Below are 27306 nucleotides of genomic sequence, written 5' to 3'. Positions count from 1 at the left end.
GAATTCATAAATTAAAATGTTTGATATGAGGGCCTTAAGTATAATATTTCCCTTGCCGATTTCACATTCCATGTCATTTATGATATGAGTTTCGGTTAAGGTCCCGGTTCAGGTTACGCTGTCGGCTTTGCTGTTAGTTTCGTTTAGGCTTCGGTATTGACTCTAGGTTCGATTTGGCTTTCCTGTGTCGGTCACTTTATCCATCCTAAATATGTGCTGATTATTTTAGACTTCTAAGGACAAATACGAAATTGAATCGCATGTGATTATCGGTGCCAAGGTTCGAACTGTCAGGCTCTGTCAGAATAAAACAACTATCTGGCGATACCTTTAATAATTTTTTATTTTTTTGCCAAACATTTTGTCCATTTAAATAATGTTTTACGCTTTCATAAAAAATCTAACGCTTCAACAACACTTTTTATACCTTTCATGAAAATTAAATGTTATATTAAGTTTGTCACGAGTGGCAAAAATTTGAGTCCTTAAAGGAGAATAAATAGACCTACCAATAAGTATACTGATGATCAGGATGACGAGCTGAGTTGATTTAGCCATGTTCGTCAGTCTGTTTGTCCGGCTCTCTGCTGGAACGCAAATTAGTCATTCAATATTTGAGGTATCTTGAGCTGGTATATTAGGGTGTGCGATTGATAATTTATCGAAACCTGCCGGGGCGGACCACTATAGCAAGGTATGCGCATTACAACCGATTTTTCGGAAAACAGGGTTTTTGTCGTTTATTCCTGATTTTAAGAGGCATACATTGTTGTCTGAAATAATTTTCGAGATCGGTCATATATATATATAATTGTATTCCACCCAATGATTGTTCATATAAGAGGTTTAACGTAAGTTCCTAATCTTTTTAATAAATAATAATAATATATATGCCATACAATTGATTGTTCAGATTTTATGAATTTTGAAATTTCTACACATTAGTATTCTGCTCCATTCATAACAGGTGTGAGGTCTTCGGCAAAAGCCAAAAATTTGTCAGACTGCTTAGAAGAATTTCTTTTTTTAAATCAGTTTAATGTACTAACACATCTAAATACGAACGGATGCCCACTCTGGATTTATTTTCATGTTGTACAAATAGTTATTTTCGAATAACAGTACAAATGTAAAATCTCCAACTAGTAGTATTTTAATTGTACATGCACATATACATACATACATACATACATACATACACACATATACATATGTACAATGAATAGTTAACAAAATGTACTCTGTTTTCATGTTTAAGTAATATATTTTATTACAGTTCCTACCAAAATGGCTCGCACCAAATCTCATCACATTCATCGGCTTCCTGTTGACCGTGGTCAATTTCATTTTAATTGCATATTACGATTGGGATTTTCAGGGTGCAAATATGGCAGAACACACCGTACCGCGCTGGGTTTGGTCAATGGCGGCCATTAATATTTTACTCTATTACAATTTAGGTAAGTTTTGTGACATTGGTTGAGCTGTTTTGGCTATGCTATAGCTTTAGGCGGCATAAAAAACATACACACACATACAAACACTTACACAGACAAACAAACGTATGTATATAAAATATGCCAGTGGAACTCAGGTAAAATAGGTTGTTTTTGCACGATTTTAGTTTTGCTTTTAGAGATGACATTATTATTTTCGTTTTGTCATTTAAAATGCAACTAAGAATTTTAGTAATGTTACTCATACGCCACGTGTTACAAATTTTTTTTGCTTATAATACAAATTCGCTAGTGTATTGACATTTCGCTTGTAATAAATGCTGGACGACAATAGCAGTAGGGAAACCGTATGAAATGGAAAACGGCCACAGCCATATGCATAGAAGCAACAGAGAGTTTAAGATGCGGAGATGTATAGCGCATATTACTCACATATACACGCACGGCAACAGTGAATATCAGATGAAGAGATGTAAACAGTAATAAAGAGCGCATATTACTCAGGCATATACACACATATATGTATGTATATACAAGACGGAAAAGAGAAATAAATAAGATGCTATGAGACACAGAAACAAGAAATAAATAAGCAAGTATTCGAGAAGGCTGTTCGTGAAAAGTGTAGACTTTAGAAGTAATAGGTGAACGAAGAGCTGCGAGTATAAAACCTTAGAAACAGTCAATCAATTTGAATTTAAAACCTTGTAAGTGAAATACGCGAGGAATTTAATTGTGAAATGCTACTACCATTGTAGTGTTGAAAATAGAGAGCATTTTTTATACTGAATACTTGAGCTATTTTTTCGACTATTCAGCAATTCGAACTATAACAGAAAGTGCATATTTATTGAGGGTTTCTTAAAATTCGCCACAGTAGATTTCTGGTTTGTTGCACTTTCACAGAAAACCAACGGATTTCATGAAATTTTATGTAGAGTTTTTAGGATCTGGGCATATTACAAGACTATATTTTTTACTGAAAAAAAAAATGCACCGTCCCCGTTCTAAGAAATTCGAGAAGGGATTTCATAAATCAAATACAATCCAGGAAAGTATTCAGTGTATTGGTATTTGCATGGCCATCTATCCGTTGGCCATAAAATAACTGGTGAAAAACTTGAGATCTTACAACAAACTTCTTTCTTTGGAATAAAAAAACGTTTTCCCATTCTCCGCATCTTAACCTAATACAACCGGGCTAGTCAACGGCAAAGAATGTGGAAAAGAACATGTGATAATTGGGCTGCAAAGTTAATGATGGCAGGCAAGTCCGAACACAGACGAAAGGTGGAAAAAGCTCCGGAGCAGAGGGAATAGGAGAGCCTAACTATGGTAAATATCAGCGTTAAAAATAGTGTGTTTGGTATGTGTCCGCGAGTCAGAAGAAATAGGTGAAAGAAAGAGCTTTGCAGCGAGAATCCCTCGATACTGCTAGTAGTAAGAGAAGAGATGGAATGAAACGTAGACACTGCGATAGTCTGAAGAAGATGTGTCTCATTTTTGGATGATAAAAGGCTCCATTTTCAGGATAATGAGGTATTGACAATACATACACGTCCAAGAATGAAAACAGAGAAATCCCAATAGCAAGAAAGCAACTACCTCGAAAGCTCCAAACAGAGAAGCAGGTGATAGCTGTGTTATATGCGCTGCTTGGGAAAGTGTCTTGGAATATAGGCAGTATTTATCTCACTTAGGGCTGATTGAGTCAATTTACGATTAGAATAATATGGATCCCGAGCTAAATTGCCAGTTGAAATTGAAGCGGATGTTAAGAATTTGGAGTTCTGTTGGTCACCTGTGGTCTTCGATGATACTAATGAACCTCCGGTAGAAAATGGATAGCTGGTGGTATGTCTAAGTTGTTAGTTTCCCTATTGCTCATCTGTTTATGGTGATTGGGGTTCTCAACGTTCATTGTTCGTTAGGTTTATATACGGCATGTCTTAATATACTCGAAGATTCTTTCTAGTGCAGCTGTTTGGAGGATGATGAGGTGGATACATCCAGAGACTTTATGCTTGACTGTCCAGGTTTTATCAAAACAAGACCTCGGCCTCGGCTCACTTGGACCTCCAGAGGATCTATCCAAAGTCGAGATCGGTCTTTTCTTTCCAGTCTTTCGTTTGGGCCATGTGCAGTAATAATCTCTAAGTTATTTTCAAGCATGGAGTCTTATTGGACAGAAATGTTTGATCAGTTTATGTTATTTACTGCTCGTCTTCGTGCCGAAAACCGCGCTTTGGCCTATGCAACCGCTGATATATGCAGTGAGAAGCTTTTTGTTTGCCAAGAATTTGTCAGTAATCATAACAGGTGCTTTTTAATGCGCCTTTCCTCTTCCTTCCACTGCCATTTCTAGGATGTTCGGAAAGTGTGCATTTAGAAACATGTTCTGGGTACGTATGTAGTTCAGTATAAAATTTGTTTAAAAATACGCTATTATCTTTCGGTATGAAAATCAACTGCAATTACCACCCCTAATTATGAAATTGTTTACGTATTGCTCACTTCAATATATCCGGCTATTTGGCAATGACGTAAAGTTTCGTATTGAGTGCAGCGAATTCATCAAACATACAAACATATTTATCACTCTCATTGCATACTTTATAGCGTTAGCCTCTTTCTGTAGTTTTGTTATTAAATTTTATCTCCTCTTTCCCCTCCTACGTATGCAGATGGCATGGATGGTAAGCAGGCGCGACGTACCGGCACTAGTAGCCCACTTGGTGAGCTATTCGATCACGGTTTGGATTCCTATTCGGCTGTGCTGATACCAATTTATATGTTTTCACTATTTGGCACAGATGAGTTGCCCCCAATTCATATGTTTTTCGTTATATGGAATGTTCTGCTGAATTTTTATTTGACGCATGTCGAAAAATACAACACCGGTGTTATGTTCCTGCCTTGGGGCTATGATTTTACGATGTGGGTAAGTTTGAATGACAAAATAAAAATCGGTATAAGTATACTTAATATTATGATTGTGGCTAAATGCCATTGCTGGGGGCATTGAATATATTAAATGTGAAAACTATTCTGTATCCTTATTTGGGTATGTAGAAGATAATGAAAATTGTGTTTTTATAATTTTGAATTGCAAACGAATTGCGATGTATGAAGAATGGAAAATGCATTTAATTTGTTTTTAGTAGGCTTCGAGTTAAATTTTGAAATGAATAAAATTAAGTTTTGAATGACTTTAGGCAATCGAGTATTATTTTAGCAACGTTGACATTAAAACGATAACATATTTAGCCGCGTTCGTGGCGAGTCCCCTCTGACTCAAATTAGCAATATTTTTGGCATGACTACTCGTAAATTAACCAACGAAAAAATTGTAAAACACTGAAAAATTTTTAAAACTACCGGTGTAAGTCTCATCTGAGTTTATCCATTCCATTGCTGAGCTCTACCAACTCTACAAAGTTGAGGACTAGGAAGCCATCGAAGATGGGTTTTCGAGAGGTTTTTCCGTCCGATCCGACAGCGCGCTGAACAGCTTCACAGTATGTGCTCCATTCATTTCCTAACTCACATTTGACCAGTGTCCGATGAAAACCGTATATAATTTGAATATACTTCTTTTAATAAACTTAAGAATGGATAAGAGTCACCTTGCAAACTCTACTGGACTCGCTCGCTGGAAGAGCTGGAAAAGCTGTGCATTTGTGTCCTGTAATGCTTTACGTGGCTTCTGAAAATCGAAAATCTCGGATTGAAGCTTACTCGCTCAACTCAGAAGAATCATAGATGTGGACGCGGCCGACAATGTTGCGAATAAAAAAATTTCCACTCCACAAATAGTTGATGAACTAAACGTAACAACTGAGATATGGAATCTCCTAGGGAGAACCCTATTTTTCAATCGTTTCATGTCAGAAAGACTGCTACACGGTCTGTATGCGTTCTTATTACGATATTGGAGTCATTATCGAGAGTGGTCTAATAAAATATCATATGCCTTAGTACGGCTAAATTTTATGAATGTTAGGATCTAATTGCCCTTGTGATCACAGATAGATAGCTCAACTTGTCCTAGACCGCTATTCATGTAGCTCACCTCAAATGAATTCCACCGAGCAGTGCTTCTTATTGATTTAATAACCGTCTTGCACCTCTGTGCCATAGAGTCTGACCCCATATCCCACATTTTCTGTAGAACTCTTTTGAATGCATTCTTATCTGCGCTAGTTGCTACTATCTGCACTGCCGTTAGCACTCCTAACACTCGATACTATAAAAAAACTGAACTTTTAACTTTTATACTTGTAATTTTCGTCCTGCAATCTCCTCTAAATCGAAAGCCTACCTCAGTGATCTCTGTATTATAATGATGATGACACCAGTCGTAGCCCACTACTTTAAGCCCATTTCTGCTGAGTGAGGGAGAATTCTGTATATAACGCAAAGCTTATTGCAGTAGAGAGAGGAAACCATGTTGTGGTTTCCAGCTTAATATTTACCACTTTAGGTTAGAGAGCAGAGAGTTTACAATTGGATTTTCAATACATTGGGCATAGATGACAGCTTCTATTGCTTCAAAGCAATCAGTTAGAAGGATCGAAATATACGATTCCCATACCTCGGGCAAGCTATCTAGGGAGCGGTTATGGAAGTAATTAATTGATCAGTCTTGCTTCTCGTACTAACACAATTTGCAGAGAGGTATTGTACAGCGTTTTAAAGTTTGGATAACCCTTTCTTTGAAACCATTTCGAACACAGCTGTTACCTCCTCGATTAAAGAGCACTCCATTCTTTATTTGTGCAGGCCACGTGCCAAGTATCCCGTATTTGTGGCTGTGCTTCTAAATATTACTTATTGAATGGCTTCTATTTTGGTCGCATTAAATTCGTGCTTGTTCTGTGTTGTAGGAATGTTCATTTCGAATGATAAGGTGGTAGTGGAGAACGGTTTCTTTTCTCTCTCTATCTTGGCATGGTGATTAATAGCCTAAAGATATCCATTAAAGGCTGGTTTAGCATGGATGCACCTTAATGATTTTAGGATGCACCTTAATGTTAAGCTAATCGTTTATCAAAAGATTTCCACCGTTTCCGTTGAAACACTTCGAAATATTATCGATAAAGAAATTATCAAGATAAATTGTATCTCGTTTTTAACCGAAACGAAAAGCTTTCGTTAACGTTAAAAACGTTAACAAAAAAGTGATACTTTATGTTTGAATTGTGCTGGCAATGCTATAGCCATGGTGAATCCGTAAGGTGGTAACAGCGAGCGGACATACACACACAAACTCCATGTAATTTGTTTGTGTAATTCGTTGGTGGTAATGTCAAAAATACTCTGAGAAATGTTCGTACTGTCAAAATTCATGATAAAAGTTGCAATCAGCTTGGCTAATGCTTTCACCTTCAATGACTCCGCCATAATCAGCTTTGCCAGCATAGTTTGAAATTAACGATTTGATTTCGTTTTGATATGGCAGAAAACGAAACAAAATCATTTCGTTTATTTGACGTTCTTAACGTTAATAAACGAAACGAAATGACTTTGTTTCGTTTATTAACGTTAATTATTGTAACGAAATGATATCGGTTCGTTGGTTAAGCATGCCTGGGCTAAACACCTTTCTGCGCAGTTGATAAGAGTTGATAACAACATCGAGGGATATCAACTCCTACCGGCTTCCTTTCAGGTCAAAGAAGCCGACAGATTTCATTTATCTCAAGAGCATCCTTCTCCATATCCTAGCACGTATGCATCTGATATTCTCTAGTAAGCGATAATAATTACTGTATAGCTTACTTACTTCTTTTGGATATTTGGCTTACTGCTGTTATAATAAATATCTAGGATAGAGTAAGGACAGGGTGACTAATAAATTGGCAGTAGTAAGAAAACTTTTTTCATATTGATTACTCTGTTTTTATTGACACATACCAAACTCTTTAAAAATCTAGCAGGTTGAATTAATCTTAGAAAATATTGCACATAAATATCAACTCACTAATACTTGCCACTTATTATGTTCTATTTTCTTCTCTTTCCTTTTTTTCTTTCCTACTCTTCCACAGGGTGTAACATTTGTACTATTCCTAACAACACTTGTTGGTCCACAAATATGGCATGCGCGACCGTTTTTAAATCTTAGAATGGCAACATTTTTTGAGATTGTCTTAGGAGGTTCCCCTATTGTGAGCAGTCATCCTGTTATCATAAAAAATATTTATTTGTAAGTAAACTATTCATTGGATTTGCAAAATTGCAAAATAAAATATAATTACACTTAAAATGTATATTTGCTGAATTTCTTTTCAAATTGCATATAACTAAACTCTAACTGAAATTGCTTTTTCAACAACACACATACCCATTCTCCTATTCATATCTCGTTTTCTCCTTACCATTTTATAGATCATACAAAAATAAGACCGGCAAAATGCGTCCATTCATGGAAGCAGCGCGACCTCTTTTCCCCTTTTTATGGCTTTTTGCTATTACAACATTTTGGTGCTTTTTCTCGCGTAATAACATCATTGATCTGTCGCCGCGCATATTATTCGTCCTCTTTGGAACGTTGTTTTCCAATATTGCGGTAAGTACAGTGCATGAGTGGTTTGAATGGTGGGTGGTACTTGAGAATGAATACTGAATAAGCGTACACGAGATATTTGTAATAATTTTGTTCGATTGCGACTTAAGGAAAGTACAGGGTGTGTGATAGGGTTTATTTTACATATTTTACTACCAAATAGGGCCACGTTTCAGCACAGCTCATTGATATCTATATATGTATATAAAATTCAAATTATGTATGTATGTCGGTATAGTCGGGTTGCGTCCTAAACGGATCGACCGATCACAACCAAATTTGCACAACCCACTTGAAACCTTTCAGGGATGGTCATAGGCTAAAAATAATTTCGATATATAAAAGGGGCGTGGCACCTGCCATACAAATGGAATCTTTGATACTGCATAACTCTGAAGTTATTCAAGCTAGAACATTGAAATTCAGTAAGGAGTTATATGAGGTCAATCGCTAACACCACCAAGAAAATGTTGGGTGAAGGAGAAGGGGGCGTGGCACCTCCCATACAAATGGAATATACCGTAGCATATATCTCTGGATGTAGTAATGGTAGGATAATAATAATTGGTAAGGAGCTATATGACGTTAAGTCCTAACACCCCCAGTAAAATGTGCAATTGGGGAAAAGCAGGCGTGGCACCGTCCCTACAAATGGAATTTTTGAGAACTATGGCTGCCGTACAAACTTAGGTTATTTTAACGCCTAAATTTTAACTAAAGACCTGCGTTTGGCTGTTATTCCGTTTGGACGTTTAGTAATCTGCCGCCATTAAAATTTTTCGTTAATTTCAGTTTGTCTACGTCATCTTTATCTATATAAAATTCAAACAAAGGATACTACTTATCAATCCATTGACACAGTCGTGGAAGAATCGCAAGCTGTGCATTGTCCGGTTGAGTTTCTTAACTCCTTAGAGCCACCAGGAATTCCTTCTCATCTAATGATCCTTAAAAAGGATCCATAATATTATGCTTCGTAATTTGGATCATCCGCGCCTACGTAATGCGACAAGGCTTATCATCAAAAAACTTCCAATGTCATTGAAGCAATGATTTGTTCGCGAAATTTCGAAAACAACAAAGTTTTCATTCCAAGGATTCAATTAATGCCGACAGATATGCCTTTAAATTTCAAACGCCTCAAATTTCCTATTAAGTTGGCATGCGCAATGTCTATCAATAAAGCTCAAGGATAGTCATTAGCTGTATTAGGAGTCAATCTTACCAACTCATGTTCCACCTATGGCCAATTATAGGTAGCCTACTCCAGAGTTGGCTTATCAAAAAATCTTTTTATTTATACTCCAAATAATTTACAAAAAATATTGTATATCCTAGGTTTCAGCAGTACCTAAATTCGCAAATACACATCTTTAAAACAACTTTAAAATTTGTGTTATTTATTTTGCATATTTTTATAGAAACGTGGGGTGGAACCCACGGGAATAGTGAGACTTGTTGTTACTCTTGCTGTTTACTTTCACTTTCTTATTCTTCCTCTTATTTGCCCTTACCATCTCTTCTAATCCCTTTCTTTTCTATCGGAGCTTTGCGTTTGGTTCCAGTTCTTATTTCAGTTTTTATTTCAGTTATCCTATCATCTATTATCTCTTATTAATAACCTATTACTATTATATATTGCCTATTATGTATCTATTATATATTATATATTAATATATATATTATATATTATCTATTATCTGCTATCTAATATCTATTATATATTACCTATTATCTATTATTTATTATCTATTATTTTTACCTATTATCTATTATCTATTATTTTTGTATCTATTATCTTTTATCTATTACATATCTCTATTATCTATAATGACGACAAATAACTCAATTTTGAAATCTACTGGAGAACAAAAAAGTTTATCTCGCGGTATTGTTAACTACCACGCCACCCTGTATTTATGTATATGGTTGAATGTGCATTAATATTTTGGTAGATTTGTATACTGAAAGGCGACCTATGGTTAAGCTGTACATGTGATTTTCGTATTATAAAAATCGTTTTAAAAGGAAAATCAAATACGACATAGTATGTGTTCGTGATAAGCATGGAATTTTATAAAAAATTTTACGAAGCAATAATATTTAAAACCTTCCTCCGCGAGCAAGTCACAAGTTAAAAAAAAAATAATTGCAATATTGCTAAAAGTAATGCAGAAATTTTTAAGCTTGCAATATCGGCTTTATTCCATTCACATTTACTGCCATTTTGCAAAGCTTTAATCACTTCGATTTCATGTTGTTGATGACAGTAATGCCACACCTCGCAACTGCAGCATATCCTTTTATGAGTATTTCGAAATGCATTTCGAAACGATTTGTTCTGTTAAATGCCATTTTGCCACATTTACTTGCAGCGTTGTCTGGCATTTAAATGTTATGATGGGCTCCTTTCATTTTATTGACAAACGATTTTTTTCCCTAATATCAAATACTTTTTTTCGTATTTATTTTGCAATTTTCTACTATCTAATATTTATTATTATTATTTTCTTTCCTTTCGCCTCCCTCCTCGTTCCTGTTAATAGTGTCGTTTGATAGTTGCACAAATGTCCGATACGCGCTGTGATGGTTTCAATTTACTTATGTGGCCGCTGTTGGCCAGTGTTGGTGCTTGTTGCTTTCCTTGGTATAAGCAATTAGTGGGTGCCGATATTAGCGCCGATATGGAATGTTGGATTGTGCAAGCGTTAACGATATTTGTTACTGTAGCGCATCTGCATTATGGTCAAGGGGTGGTGAGTATCTATTTGTAAGTTATTGATATTATTTTTAAAAAAATATTCGACTTCGCAATTGACTTTCAAAGAGTGGCATGGACGATGCCTACATATAGAGTGAAAGAAAATTATAAAAAATATTTAAAAAACGGGAAAATTTTTTGAGTGTAGCAGTGAAGTGTAACAGTTAGGTGTCTTTTAAAATAATACCGCAACACTTGAAATACAAATTTTAAATTGTCTAAGAAGACCGATGAAAGCAATTTAGAACAATTGTGATCGGTCGCAGCTGTTAGGTGGGGCGAAGCACTGCTACAACAACAACAACAACAACCGATGAAAGTTTAGTTTGGGGTGTATCTCATTCCGATGTGCCATATGAGCGCCAATAATACAGTGTCCGACGCTTAATACCCCAGAGGGTTGAGGGACCTAGAAGGTATCGGCAGTAAGCCATACCTGTCATGAGGCGCTCCTAAAATCTACATACCCGAAGGTTGGAGATTAAAAAAAAAAATAATAATTCCACCAGAACTGCAAGAACCAGTGCGTACCAAGTTCATATGCAGCACTCCCCTACATCTTGAAGGACTGTTTCTACGGTTATAAAAACAACAACAACAAAAAACCCAGGAAAAGTCCATGGTGGCAGGAGTATCCTTTTCATCTGGGCTCGTAGTACGTTTTACGATCCGTGATCGAAACCTATTTTTTGAGTCACAACAGATCTGAAATGGTGGATGGAACGTATGTGAACTAGCGACAAATAGTGCTCGTTAGATCTGTAACTTATTATAATTTTTAGAAATAATTTTAAAGTTGTATAGTTATCATTTGAGTGAACATGGTTTTCAGTCACTGATCTCAAAACATAATACCATCCTTACTTATGCACCTCCATTTAGCTCATCGCAATATTTCTTGTATATATTACGATGTTCCCGCAGACAAATTTAAGAAAAGGTTTTTCGGCTTGCTAGATTCGTGAGCCACTCTCTGCAGTGACGGTGGTATTGTTCTAAAACTGACAGTAAAAATATCACCTGTACTATCCGAAAAAAAGTTATGTCTTGGAAGACTTTTGCATACCTTTGCCTCAGGTTTGAGGGTATCCTGAAATATCTATTCATCGATAAGGAAATTGAACGGCGGCATATTACATATCCCGTTCAGAGATTCATAGGGGCCTGACCTTATCACGTCTGCCATAAGGAACTCGTTGAACATTAACCAGCATGCCAGTTACCTTCTTTTCACCGGAAAGTTTCCGGATCTCATTTGTTGTCCAATACTATTTTAAAGGCATTTAGAATGTGATGGCCATGACTGAGTCTGATCCCTATTAAACCTTCAGTTTAACTTATAGTTTGAGAACGGCTCCCAGGTATTTCGAACCATCAGAGAGAATTAAGTCCTCGCCTCTGTATCTGAAGGTCTGAAAGATGTCCTAAGTTCTAGAGAGTACCGCTTGGAGTAGCATCACAAACAGTCACACATGCCTACACTGTCATGAGTGACCATAAGGAAGGGGAAAGATGTAGCATAAAGTGAAGATTTTGCATTTCAAAAACTCACTTTTCCTTGTCTTACACAAATCTACTGCTCTATGATTATAACTTCGGTTATTAACTTATTTCTGTTTTTAAGTCACTGGGAGCGATCGCTACCTTAATATTCTCCCGTCTCCGAAGTATAGGTGTGTCTGCCGTCATTGTATATGTACACTTGGTCTAGGGTTCTGGTTTTATTTTGTTCACATCTAAGTAACGATTATGATTTTGTTCCTCTCGGTTCAAAGTTACCATTACGGGTTTGCTCTTTTTCCTTTTCTTCAAGTCGAACCCGTTCCTAGTACTTTATGTCTATAACCAAACTATAGCAAACAGCCTCCTAATTATTACTCCTTATCTTTTCTTTATCTTACAGGTTTGCGAAATGTGCGATCATTTCGGTATTCGATGCTTCAAAGTAAGAGATTATTCAAAACCGCAAGAAAAACTTATGCCAAATTCATCAAAGAATTCATCAAATCTGGACAATTCTCATACATCCACACAACTAACCGATTCATCATTGAGTAAACGTTTGATTAACAATAAAAGTAAGCCTGCGGAAGATTAACTTGGCATAATTTAAGTTAAACATATAACAAATATCGGGATAACATAAATATTGGGGTATGCTAATAAATGTTAACAAAAAATATATAAATAGAATAAATCAACCGAAAAATGTTAAGTAGAACATCTTAAGGTTCGTTGTACATTAAGTGCATTTACTTACAGCAGGGCTCTAGAAAACAGCAGTCGCAAATTTTATCAAATTTCGTCAATTAAATACCTTTTCTTTTTAGTTTTCAATAATTTAAGAAAACATTTCAAACCAATTTCAAAAACGTATTCGTATAAGATCTAAAGTTCGAGAAAAAAAGCACGCACTTGCTGTTTATTCCATTTTTTGGGTACGCAGTTTTGTAGCTCAATCTATTGTGGCAGTTTCGATACGTCACTATGCCGCTAGAAATAAATGCTTGACAACATTAATAGCAAGGCATATACAAACACATATATAGAAAGTAACGGAGACTATTTTATACACATGTAAACAGCAGATAAGAGCGCGGAGAATATTTCACACACATGTAAATAGCAATGAACAGCATATGGCCTTACTACAGATCTACATGTATGTAGCCAAGCCAATATGCGATAGAGCAGGGATCGCCAAAAGCTTCTTATGGAAACGTGACCACACCTACTTTGGAATCCAAAAATAAACAAAAAGTATACTGCAAAAACTTCAAAAATTCATAAAATAGGATTTTTTTGAATATCTCGATCCTTGCGCCACCTAGCGACGATTTTTTTCACAGGTCGCTTTCTATTTATGTATGTATTATGTGTTCTAAATATGAAACAAATCGGACCACAAATATGATTTTTTGAAATATTTCGATCCTTACGCCACCTCTCGGAGTTTTTTTCTTATTATTGCATTGTCATCGGGGCCTGAAGTATGTTCCAAGTTTCAAGCTTGTAGCTTATCGGGAAGTTACTTAAATTTCGATTACAAAATTCTGTTCGCTACACAGAATCAAGCTAAATAAAACATGTTTTAAAAAATACGGCTATTATTTATTATATTTTATTAGATAAATGAGTGATTATCTTAAATTATCTTCTTACATCAAACTTTTCACTAATATGTATATTCCATATTCAATTTTTAAGTTCAATTGAGACAAAATAAATTTTTGTCAGTACATGTCTATTCTTCATTTTGTTTTCTAAAAAAATTGCGACAACCAATCAGCTAGCAGAAGTGGCGATGGCACGTACACAAACCCCGTCGGACTTGGTAGCTTTCAAAATTAACGTATCGCATTGTTTTCTTGAATGCATTTAAAAATACTTCTACATGCGTTCAATTAAAATTTAATATTATTATTAAATAAATCAAAAAAAGCTTCAATGTTTTCGTAGAGTTGAACCAAAAATATACCCAAAAATATGACTTCAAAAGTCATTTTACACGAAATTATAGCAGTTTAGTTCCTAATGGGCACAGCAGAATACATTCAGTTGTAGGCGAGACGATAGAATTCGTGCGCGCGGGGATGTGTGGTGCGCTTGACTGTGCTGTGCGCTTGCCTGAGCGTTTTACAAAAACAATTGCGTGAAAGCGCTTATGGGGTGACGATCACTGCGATAGAGAAACGAGAAATAAATAAGCAACTATTCGCGAAAAGTCCTTGCTGCACTATTTTAGTCAAAGTACAAACAAGTTATAAGTCTCTCAAAATTCGTATTATTTTTAACAACTTTTTTTCGAAGGGTGCTTTATAGTTACTTCCATGCAGAGGGTACATCGCTTTATTTTTTATATGAAAAAAAATTTGTACTCGTACTTTTTCGGGCCAAAATTGATTGAGCTACAAAATTGTATGCTAAAAAAAAATTGAGAAAACTTAATAAAAGGCTCGAATTCTTTCGTAAAATTTTCTAGAGTTGTCGATTTTTTCTTTAAAACATTTTTGAGATAGGTTTGTATAATTTCAATTAAAAAATTTATAAGTCTTTTTTAAGATTATCGAAAATAAAAAGAAAAAATTTAATCGACGAAATTTGATAAAAAAATACTGCTATTTTCGTATTCTCGATTGTATATACATACAGTGATGTGCAGCGCCATATTTATTACGCGTTGCAGTTTTAATGCACATGACTGTAGCTTGGGTCTTTTTGAATATTGAAAATGCTGTTAATATTAAACTTTCGCGATTGTGTGGAGATTTACAATTCACATTATTTTCAAAAAGTCTTTGCACATATTTTTTTTAAGTATTGTAAATAGAGATACTCATAAATATACGTAAAATTGCGCAATAATTCTATAACTAAATACTAACAATATAATTGTTCGAATATATCAATATCGAGTTAAGCTCTTGGAAAAAGCACAAGTTATGATCGTACTAAGTGGATGGTTTGAGTAATCTATGGAAAAACTGAAACGAAATATTAAAAGGAAAGTGAGTTAAGAAGGATTAATATCTGTGAGCATAAATATTATTATTTCTGATGTATGGGTCATCGATGACACCGTTACATGGTGTATCGAGTGTTATTATTTTATTATTTCTTTCATCAATATACCAACTTAGCGTTTACTTAGATAAATTCGCTTTATTGTCTGCAAAATCATTTAGTAACTGTATTCGTTGTAAGATTGTCTGGTTGATTGATTGCAATGGCGAGTGCCCAATGATTTAATTAAGCGTAAATGCGCCGGTTTGTAAAATAAATTAGGCTCTATATTTAACTAATGATCAATCATTATCCACTATAACCACTTCGTTGATTTTATATTCAGTTCTGTGATGCGCTCGAAACATTGTTTTCAAAGAAGCTCCATTGTCCTCCGGTGATTCGAAGAACTGTCTCCTAGCGAGTGCTACACCGTTTGTTCAAATTTGGTAAACTTTATTGACCGGCCAGTTCAACATAACCTAGACCTATGCCGTTGTGATAAAAACAAAAGATAATATTTCAAAACTGTATTTTAGTATTGCTTGTATTACTTGTTTGATAATATATTTAAGTATGTAATTATCTTTTATACAAAATAATTAAAAAATTTTACCTTTACGCAGTGGTACCCGTCTTTTCGGGAGGTACGGGACATTTGTGTATAATAATTGTTTGGTTAAAAAAAAAAAACATGCTTATTTCATCACATATCCCATATTGTACAGGTTTCAAACATTTTCCTATAATACATACTTTTATACACATAATATATGTGTACGCATACATATATATAATACGCATATGACGTCGTCTGCGTGGAAAATCACACCTTCAGATTTTCTAGTTCAAAAACGCTCTATATCAGGATGTATTTCAACAAAAGCGTATATATTTTTTTCAAAAGTTAACTCCATAAGAAATAATGTTATTGTTGAACGCCCTATATCATGAATGCCGTTTCTCAAAACTTTATGAAATGAGTTCTTTGCGTTTTGCTAAGCCGGTATAAAGTAGTCTTTCACACTTAAAGGGATCTAAAACAAATATGTGGGACTAGTAAATAATGTATGCAGCAATTATAATTAGGGCTTCGAGAGTTAACATATCTTTTAAAATTATACATTTTGCATGTCTATGTTAATTTGATGCAGTTACGAAATTTCCAAAATTTTATTTAGTCTTAATATTTTGAGTATTAAAAGAGTTTAACACATTAAGAAAAAAAGGATTTCATAGTTACGTTGTTGTTGTTGTTGTCGTTGTAGCGATAAGGTTACTCCCCGAAGGCTTTGGTTTGGGGAGTGTTATCGATGTGATGGTCCTTTGCCGTATACAGATCCGGTACGCTCCGGTAACACAGCACCATTAAGGGCTAGCCCGACCATCTCGGCAACTATTTATGTGGCCGCATTGAACCTTCAGGCCATCCCTCCCTCCCCACCCCCAAGTTCCTTGAGGAGCTTGGGGTCGCCAGAGCCTCGTTTGTTAGTGAAACAGGATTCACCGCGGATAGGTGAGGTTGACAATTGGGTTTGGAAAAGCTATATATTGCGCTGTCAAGCTCAGTGATAAAAAAAAATGTAAAGAAATTGAAATATGTCCAAGTATTGCGGAAATATTTGATTCAAAAAGATTCGTATTCAAATAAATGTTGATAGTATTTTTCAAAACATCAACACTAAGTACATACTGTATGCACGGTATCACGATTAATTCAGAAATGTGATTGTAATGTAAAAAGTTTTTTGGAACAATATCAAAGTTAAATATGAAGATATAGTTATTTATATATTAATTTCGGTGATGATATGATCGATTTTACGTATGGTAGTAGCAATAGCTAGGGCAACCCAAAAATTTGCAAAAATAAAAAATTGATTTTAGGCGCATAAAAAATGTTTTTAAAATCTAAATTTTAGCTTAAAAATATGCATTTAAGATCCTTATTAGCCGTTCAATATATGTACATATATATTCCGAAAGCATCGCGTAGACGAAAAGTAATCACGCTATTGGAAATTGCTATAACTTTGGCAAATGGTACCAAATGTCATTTTGGGTATAATATTTTTGAACTGAACAAATGGATAAACTGGCTTCCTTTTTACGAATATGCTATCTTCTGAAGGGAACATTTCCGCGTCGCTGAGTAACTTGTTTTGATGGTCTGCACTGGCTGGCCAGATCACCCTTTTTAACCGACCCGCACTTCTTATTATGTTTTTTTTTTTAAGTCAGAGCTAATGTGAATACAAACCTAAAACTCTTGAAGCCCTTAAGTTGATCATTTGACAGAGATGATAGAACTTGTAGCCTAAGTTCTAGCAGATATAATCACTATAAAACGGATCATCAACACCCGCGGAGGCCGTTTGTCCCATGTAATTTTCTTGGCTTTATGGATAACAACTTCTTTTTTAAAAACTAAATGAACCCATAACACAAGCCGAACCAAAGTTTTTCATTAAGGATATAAAAACCAAAAGATTCTTGTATATGTCAATTTGGCAACGAGGCTAAAAACTTACGTTGGATTCAGTGTATAAAAACTGAATATAAATATTTTTCATACACTTTCCAACTTTTCCTATATTCTTTTGCCTTGTTTTTCTAACTGACAAATTAAATAAACTCATATTTTGGCTCTGGCTGCTAGAAATAAGCAGGAAAAACATTTTTTTTTTGCAAAATATGCAGAAATATGCATTTATGATAAATTATGCGAAAATAGATCAAACTTCAAATATTTTTTTGTAAAACATGCAGATTTGATTGGTTTAACGTTTACATGCACGCTTTGGGTTGCCCTGGTAATAACACAAAAGTGTAATGAAAAGATAGTATTTTCATAAGACAGAGAGGAAATTTATGTGATTTTGAATGGGAAAGAATGAAATAAATTAAAATACTAGTTAATAAATGCTTAATTAAAAAAATATATATATTTTAATATTTTTAATGTATTTTATTTACTTATAGTGATAGAGTGTTTCATTTTAATGCGATGTATTCCAAACTTTTATAAAATATGAATAAAACTTGGACTAAAAATTAAAAAAGGTGTATTAAAGATTATAATCAAAACTGGTTTTCCAATTGAATTACTGATTTTCAAATAGAGTTAATTTGATAAAGCCAGTAAGAAGATTCTATCAATATGAAATATGATGTCTTAACTATTTCACTGCTTTTTTTTAAACTTTTGTTGCCTTCAAGTATGCCCTACAAGCAATTTCAAATAAAACAATTTCAATACCAAAAAAACGATCTGAACCATATACCAAATTTTTTTGAGTGTAATCTATACAGAAAATTAAGCTCTTGCATGAGTTGACTATTTAATTCAGTTTGATTTACTGATTAAAGGACATAATTATTTGTTTAAACAACGAATAAGATTTGCTGGTAAGTCGAAAAAATATGGTTTGAAAATGAAACACCCTAATGTATGTACATACATGTTTTGAGGAAAATCATTAATGGACGCAGTTAAAACGAAGCAAGTCACGTACTTCGTGATAACTAACGCCAATTGAGATTATCAAGATTTGTTTCAACTGCATGGCCCAAGTTAGTTGAGGTGTTTTCCATCTTATCCTCGCAGCCAATCACACTACAACTTTTCCAGGTCTACTTCAGAAAACATAAATTGTACTTTAGAATCGTCGATTATGCTTATAAGCTGGAAAATGTCCTTCGGAATTGTCAGTTGTATTTCAGAATCCGCAAGATTAATTTCATAATAAACAAGTGTTGGATTTCAGAACAGTCAGCTGTTCTTCAGAAACGGGAAATTGCACTTCCGAAACCGTAAAATGTGTTTCAGAATAAACATACAACTCACCAAAGTATAACGCTTGAAGTGCAACTCAAGCACAGAAAGTAGTTTTTTGAGAATAGTGTACGGTCTCTGAAGTTCATTTAACTATTCTAAAGTACAATTAATGATTTCTGAAAAACAATTTACGGACTCTATTGTATGACTTCTGAATCAGATTTGACCATTCTGAAGTCCTATTTATCGTTTCTGAATTACAAATGATTATTCTAAAATACATTTCACCGTTCCTGCACATTTCTTAGTTTCTGAAGTACACTTGAAAAAGGTGTAGTTTCGAGCTAGCGCAGAACTATTACATTCAAAGACGGTACTAGTTCTTATTCTGTCCCCTGACTACAATTTCAAATCATGCTCAGGGCCAGATTATGTATGACGCCGTGAGACTTTGCGTCGCAGTTACTTACTTTCATAGTCACCACTATATAATGCCAAACGTTTCATAAAAGCATTATAGTTATCACTGAAGTGAATGAATACTCTTATATGATAGACATTTTGGTTCATACGAGAAAAAATGACTTGTTGCGTTATACATAATTTGCCCCTTAATATAGTGATGTCCTACAAAATTACAACTTATCCACGTTTCAGACCCTTAGCATGCGTTCATAACTAGTTCAGCCGTAGGTAGTTTTGGAATAGTCGCAGCTTTGATTAATTATTTTAACTACCTACAGCTCAGACTTTTGCAGTGATAAAACCTAGGGTGCAAAACGTCCGCTTTGGCGGCGTCACCCATTTTTATGCGGGGGTTATACCGAATACGGGAATCGAAATATATGTGCCAAGTTCATAAAGCTCACCTTTAACCTTGATATACATGGTTGGTAGCACCGGATAAACCATACATCTTCTTGTGACTTATATGTAAAAAATGCAGACTGTTAACATCTCTCTGAGCACTACATCAGAACAGATATAATGAGAGGTTTATAAAACATTATTTTTGTTCGTCGAGGTTGAACTGGCGGGTATGTAAGCGCCTCACATAAACCAAATGTTTTCATAATTTTTTTTTTTTTCGTAGAGGAAGGATTTTATTATTTAATTGCCTAATTAATCCAGGGTAGCATCCTAGCACGTTCTTTCTCAAACATGCATATATATCGAAACGATTTACCGTTCCTTTTCTTTATGTCATATTTGAGTTCTGTAAATTTCGTGTTATTTTCTTGTATATACGGGGTATTCCATCCTATTTCGACCAATTTTGAACCCGACCCCTTTAGAATTGGCTGAAAGTTTTTCTTCTTTTTCTAGCTTACGAAAGACGTTTTTCAGAATTTTTTCAAATTTTTTCATCCAACTCAAAAAAAATGTTGAATTTAAAAAAGAAACACCGTTTTTGTTTTCAAAATGCTATAACTTTTTCAAAAATTGACCGTTTGGGATCTTTTTTTTTTTAAATTTGTTTTTAAATGTACTTTTCAGAAAAAATACAAACAAATTTTTAAAGTTTTTTTTTTTTAATTTTTCAGTTTTTCGAGATTTTTCGAATTTCACCATTTTATTTTTTTTCTCATAAAAAAATTCAATCAATTCTGCAATCATCCCCACTAATCCCGGAGTGGGCCGATTTTTTTTTATAATTTTTTTTATTGAATTGAAAAAAAAATTTAAAAAAATTAAATTTTTTTTATCAATTTTATTTATATAACAAAAAATGTAAGAACATGATTTTTAAGTATTCTTTTATTTATATATTATGGTAATTATTTTATTATTATGTGTATACCGGCCTAATGCAGTTGCTGGACAGCGAAAGCGAGCCATTTTAATCGTAGATTACCATAATATATAAAGAAAAGAATACTTAAAAATCATTTTCTTACATTTTTTTGTTATATAAATAAAATTTATAAAAATTTTTATTTTTGAATTTTTTTTTCAATTAAATAAAAAAAAAAATATAGAAAAATCGGCCCACTCCGGGATTACTGGGGATGATTGCAGAATTGATTGACGTTTTTTATGAGAAAAAAAAAAGATGGCGAAATTCGAAAAATATCGAAAAACTGAAAAATTAAAAAAAAAAAAAACTTAAAAATTTTGTAAAATTTGTATTTTTTCCGAAAAGTACATTTAAAAACAAATTTAAAAAAAAAAGATCCCAAACGGTCAATTTTTGAAAAAACAAAAACGGGGTTTTTTTTTTAAATTCATAACTTTTTTTGAGTTGGATGAAAAAATTTGAAAAAATTCTGGAAAGCGTCTTTCGTAAGCTAGAAAAAGAAGAATAACTTTCAGCCAATTTTAATGGGGTCGGGTTCAAAATTGGTCGAAATGGGATGGAATACCCCATACGTACTTTACAACTATTACATATATCAGATCTGGTATCAATCTCTCTTATCAAATCAAACAATTATTAAGTAGTAAAGTGTTGTAAGTATTTAATTATTAAACTTTGCACTTGCTAATATGTACATACATATACTATGTATACACTAATGTACTACTTTAGTTTTTATAAAAATTGTGCACACGTTTTAACTAAAACCTGGGTTTATTTACTTAAAAAAATGCAGTTACAGTATTTGCTAACCGTCATTTTATATATGACGCTATGTTAATTACATAATAATCACTTCGCATTTCTTAAGCATACATTAAAGCAACAACTGCCTAGATATTTTAGATTGTATTTATATTTGTAATCAAGCACTAACTGCATGGATTTGGTTTATACTTTATAATATGCTGTGCAAATTACTCAATTGGGTTTAAGCCTGAAAAGGCAAATCACAGCAGCGTTCACACACTTCTTTTGTTGCGTTCGATCTTAGGGTTGCCCTATAGACAGCGTCCTTTTTTTCATTATCATACCAGTTGTTTTTTTCGTCATGGCCGATAGCAAAATTTCTTTCCTCAGCGGCTATACTAAGTGCTGTGGAGATATGTTCCCACTGCTCCTGCGTTCCGTCGAGTGCTGTCAGAGGACAGATTTGAGAGTAGATCTATGAACTTATTGGTAGTATGTTTCGCTTCTTTGTTTTTGATTTCTTGCTTTTAGCCACGCAGATGTGGGCGATATTGATCACAGCCGATGTTGGCACTCGGATCGTGCGCACGTCTAAAACACCAGAGATATGCCCTCTGTCTATCACAATGTAGTCGATCTGATTATGTGTATTTCGATTGGGAGACATATAGCTATTTTGATGTATACTTTTAACCTGCTACCGGGAAACCGAAGCTGGACTTTCCGAATGTGCGGCCAATAAAACCTTTCTTGCACATCCTATCATTGAAGTCGCCAGGAACGACAGTTATATTGATACAACTCATAAGATGAAATGGAAATGAAATAAAATAATTAAAAAAAAATTTTTAAGTTAAACGGTTTTATTGAAAACAATACTTACATGAAGTAATAATAATACTAAAAGCTAGAAAATAATTAGGTAGGTCCTAGGTGCTAGTCATCACACTCCTAATCAATCTAGGGCGTTGATCAGACAATTAAATAAAAGCGTTGGGCGCGTGAAATTTCTAAAAATGTGAGGCGTAGGCTGAATTTATTAAGGTTCAGTTGGTCTTATACATGACTAAAAAATAAATGCAAGGCGCGATAAACTCCGAAGAGATTTTAGGCCGAGCTTCTCTTCCAATTTGCGTCTTGCTCCTCTTGATTTTCCCTACAAATTGGCCGGACGGGACCTACATGTTTTATGCCCACCCCGAACGGCATCTGCAAGGCAGATGAGCTTTCACTGAGAGCTTTTCATGGCAGAAATACACTCGGAGCCCTTGCCAAACACTGCCGAGGGCGATCCCGCTTAGAAAAATTTTCTTCTAATTGAAAAATCTTATTTCAAAAATTGTGATATTACTTTGCCCGGGGTGTGAACCCAGGGCATGCGGTGTGGTAGGCGGAGGACGCTACAATCACACCACGGTGGCTGGATATAGAGATAAATATAGAGGGATCGGGAGATGGCAATGGAGCTAGTAAGAGAAAGGGATAGGGAGAGGGAGGATGGAATAAAGGGAAGAGGCAAAGTTATAGAGGAGAGAAGGGTGACTAAGAGATAAAAACTATTTAAAGGTCATGCAGATTGACCAAAACTAGAACAAAACAACGTCTGATTGGTCAACTCTTCAAAATTTTCTCACTAATGCTCTGTTAGAATGGCAAGAGTATAAATTTATTCCAAATAATGGCATGCTATATTACAATATTGTATGTTTATAATTATTATCTCAAGTATTTATTAAAAAAAAAAAACAATCATAACATTACATCTTCGATTTCAATGGACTTTAGACAAATATCAAATGTATGCAATTTCCCTTCAATTCAATAATAATAAAAATAAACTTGCATGAATATGAAATACGAACTAACATTGCATAGCCCCTACACATACACACATACACACACAAATAATAAACTTTTTGAAGTGTAACATAAAAATGGTATTGCAATTTGTTTTGTTTTTGCTTGCACATCCGATTCACTTCAAAAATGCTTTTGCGAACTTTTATATGTAGATAAAGAAAACGGAAGCAACAGGAAATGTAACAACAACAGCAGCAACGCACGAACATGAATATGAAAATAACTCCACGCCAGTATAAGAGCAGTTAAGTTTATTGAAGTCGAGAATATATACATGAGTACCTATATACATACGAACATACATGGAAGATTGTATGGAAAAGTTAAAGTTTACTCAATTTTGAGGAAACCCAGATTAAATACGTAAATGAACTAAGCAAAAGAAGTTAAAGTGCCATATTGAACTTTACATACAAATATACTTGCCGTACAATACTTAAGTAAAGCAAATGCCAGCTACTACCTAATAATTATAAATATTTATGTTTAAAGAATATCCGAAAAATTTTACAAACATTTATAGTTTATAAGTAATACAATTTGAAATAAAAATTAAAAAAAAAAATTAAGCTTTTGAATTTTTTTTCATTTTTATTTAGAAGTTTGCTAAACTTTATATATAAAAATCACGTGTCACTATGTCTGTCCGCGATGGACTCCTAAACTACTGGACCGATTTTGAATTTGTTTTGCACCCGTGTGTTGTTTGATTTAACTTGAAATATAGCATAGGTTATATCTCAGTTTATATTCGCAATAATATTTTATTGCAATTTTCTTTAAATGTTTATACGTAATAATAAAATGTTACGTATACGCAGCGGGACTCATATTTTCAGGTGGTGCGGATATACTTCCGGGTAATTGCTTGGTGTTTAATTAAACAACCTGCTTATCAAGAAAAAATATTATAGCGAATAATATCAAGTATAGCACATGACCAGGCCCACCGAGATAGGGCGGGGTGGGGGGGGGGGGGGTTACCCCGTACTCGCGGTTTCTGAGGGGGCCCACGATTTAGAAGTATTAAGACATTTTTTTTTTAATTCAGGAGAGTTTAATTGTTCCATGTGTAATTTTTAAGACGAATTTCAAAAGCAATGAATATCTGCATTTCGTTTTAATATTATAGTGAAGTGTGAAAATTATAAAAAAAACGGTGTCCAACTCAAAATAAGTTATGAATTAAAAAAAAAAAATGGTGTTTTTTTTCAAAATGCTATAACTTTTTCAAAAATTGACCGTTTGGGATCTTTTTTTTTTTTAAAATTATTTTTAAATGTACTTTTCGGAAAAAATACAAACAAATTTTTAAAGTTTTTTTTTTCAATTAAATGAAAAAAAAAAATATTGGCCCACTCCGGGATTAGTGGGGATGATTGCAGAATTGATTCAAGTTTTTTTGAGAGAAAAAAAAATGGCGAAATTCAAAAAATCTCGAAAAACTGAAAAATATTTTTCCGAAAAGTACAATTAAAAACAAAGTAAAAAAAAAGTTCCCAAACGGTCAATTTTTGAAAAAGTTATAGCATTTTGAAAACAAAAACGGTGCTTTTTTAAAAATTAATAACTTTTTTTGAGTTGGATGAAAAAATTTGAAAAAATTCTGAAAAACGTCTTTCGTAAGCTAGAAAAAGAAGAAAAACTTTCAGCCAATTCTAAAGGGGTCGGGTTCAAAATTGGTCGAAATGGGATGGAATACCCTATATATAAAAGGAAAGGCTAAAATGTGTGTTAGTTGGTCGCCGGTGTTTGAAGAGATGCGTCAGTCGATTTTGTTCAAACGTGGACCAGGATACCCCTAGAATGCGTTTACAGAATATGAATAACAAATGAAAGCTGTTGATGAGGGCTTTAGTAGAGGGTAATTTTCATACCCCTGAGTGACTAGGGTCTCGAGATATAGGGCAAAACGTGGGCCCGTGAACGCCTAGACAGTGTTAATACAATATGGATATCAAAAGAAAGCTGCTGAGAGTAATATATTATACCGCTGGGTGACTAGGGTCTCGAGATATGGGCCAAAACTTGGGCCTCGATACCCCAAGAATGTGTGGGTAATATGGATATCAAATGAAAGCTTTTGCTGAGAGCTCTAAGGTAATTTTCATTGTGATATTCGATTTAGTCGCATCAACCTGGCAAAACTGATAAATATGGATGCGAAGCCGAAATAGAGACATGGATTAATAATACCCACATACCTATAAAAAGTGAAGAGGGGGAGGGCAGAGTTAAACGGAAAAAGCTTTTTAAAATGTATGCAGGTAGGCCAATTTTGGGCAGAAGAACGTTTGCGGATCTGCTAGTTTTACTATATATTTGTATGTATTTCAGTTCAAGTTCTCTTAGAAAATATAAGAATTGAAATTCAATTATTATAAGCCGGTGTTAAGCTCATGAATTCTTAAAAAAAATATATATATTTTTTTGGGGTTTGGGGAGTGTTTTGGTCGAAAAGTTTACCCTTTCGGCATTTCTTTTTTCGCAGGCTCGAAAATTATTTTTTTTGGGTATGCGTAGTGGAACTTTTTTTCCTGAGCCCAAATCCTATCGAAAAATCGATGGCGCGATATCGGTTAATAAATCGACCCAGTCTAATGTGCTTACTGTCCAGAATCACTAACTCCAACAAAATTTTGAAAAACTGCTAACTCCATAAAATTTCAATAAATTTGAACTTGTCATGCAGTAAAGCTTTTTCGTTCTACTTTGAAATTTTGTTGATTGAAGTTAGCAGCTTTTAGAGCATCGTCGGTGCCTTTTACTGAGTCTGAGTACTAGTATCTATACTTCGATTCAAGTATTATGTCTAAAAAAAGTTCTATCAGTACCGGCCCCTGCTTCCAAATAAATAAAATAAATGTAAGGCGCGATAACCTCCGAAGAGATTTTAGGCCGAGCTTCTCTTCCGATTCCCGTCGTGCTCCTTTAAATTTTCCCTACAAATTGGCGGGACGGGACCTACTTGTTTTATGCCGACTCCGAACGGCATCTGCAAGGCAGATGAGTTTTCACTGAGAGTTTGTCATGGCAGAAATACACTCGGAGCGCTTGTCAAAAACATATTTCTAAAACTTTGATGTTGCTTTGCCGGGGCGTGAACACAGGATCTTCGGTGTGGTAGGCGGAGCACGCTACCATCTCACCACGGCGGCCGCTTCCAAATACAGGTCTATTTTATGTTAGTCTAGAGAGAACTTTAATTTTCAATTACCTACTAAGCACAAAGGAGCTTTTGCTAGCAAGGGAGATTCTCCATTTGAAATGATGGTTCCCTGTTAGGCGAAGTTCTTCACAGTCTTAAAATTATATCCCTAAAGGTGAGAGCCAAGGTACGTATGCGGTGATACTTTCTTTCCTCGTTCAACGTAAGAACCTCATATTTTGCCTCTTCTTCCAATCCAGATATGTTAGAAATGTATGAGCATAAACCAAAAGCTTTTTGCTCCTATAATATAGTGTATCATCTGGTCTTATACGTGCTGTTTGATTTATCATCTCCAACATCAGAGGGCAGAATTTTGCGCGGTAGAGAGTTGCTTGGTCTGAGACCTGATTTGGTTTTGAATGGCTTGGAAATGTCCTTCTTCTTATCTTAGATAATTGTATTGTAAATACATGTTCGAAGGCGGCCGCCGTGTTGTGGTGATAGCGTGCTCCACCTACCACACTGAAGGTCATGGGTTCAACTCCCGGGAAAAATAACATGAAAAATTTAGAAAAAAACCCTTCAGAGTCTGCATAAAACATGTAGGTCCCGTCCCACCTATTTGAAAGGAAATGTAAAAGGAAAACGACGCAAATTGGCAGTAAATCGCGCCAAGTATT

At 34.6% G+C, this 27306-nt stretch overlaps 1 protein-coding gene across 9 annotated transcripts in view; it reads left to right on the top strand.

Moving 5' to 3' along the window:
* LOC137240881 (ethanolaminephosphotransferase 1) overlaps nucleotides 1–24035 on the top strand; it is a 55253-nt gene extending 31218 nt beyond the window's left edge. For 8 of the 9 annotated variants that reach the window (XM_067767809.1, XM_067767811.1, XM_067767813.1 and 5 more), the window contains exons 4-9: nucleotides 1277–1460; nucleotides 4142–4398; nucleotides 7508–7665; nucleotides 7848–8028; nucleotides 10572–10781; nucleotides 12690–18381. In XM_067767809.1, coding sequence (XP_067623910.1) covers nucleotides 1277–1460; nucleotides 4142–4398; nucleotides 7508–7665; nucleotides 7848–8028; nucleotides 10572–10781; nucleotides 12690–12884 — 1185 coding nt within the window. In that variant the 3' untranslated portion in view covers nucleotides 12885–18381. Of the gene's footprint in view, nucleotides 1–1276; nucleotides 1461–4141; nucleotides 4399–7507; nucleotides 7666–7847; nucleotides 8029–10571; nucleotides 10782–12689; nucleotides 18382–23627 lie in introns of those variants that run through there. The other variant, XM_067767812.1, reaches the window with a different exon arrangement.
* Nucleotides 24036–27306: the final 3271 nt, after the last annotated feature.

This window comes from Eurosta solidaginis, chromosome 2, assembly GCF_040869045.1.
Source record: "Eurosta solidaginis isolate ZX-2024a chromosome 2, ASM4086904v1, whole genome shotgun sequence".
NCBI lineage: Eukaryota > Metazoa > Arthropoda > Insecta > Diptera > Tephritidae > Eurosta > Eurosta solidaginis.
Note: the sequence above shows the minus strand (reverse complement) of the source record. Positions and strands in the feature narration are given on the sequence as shown.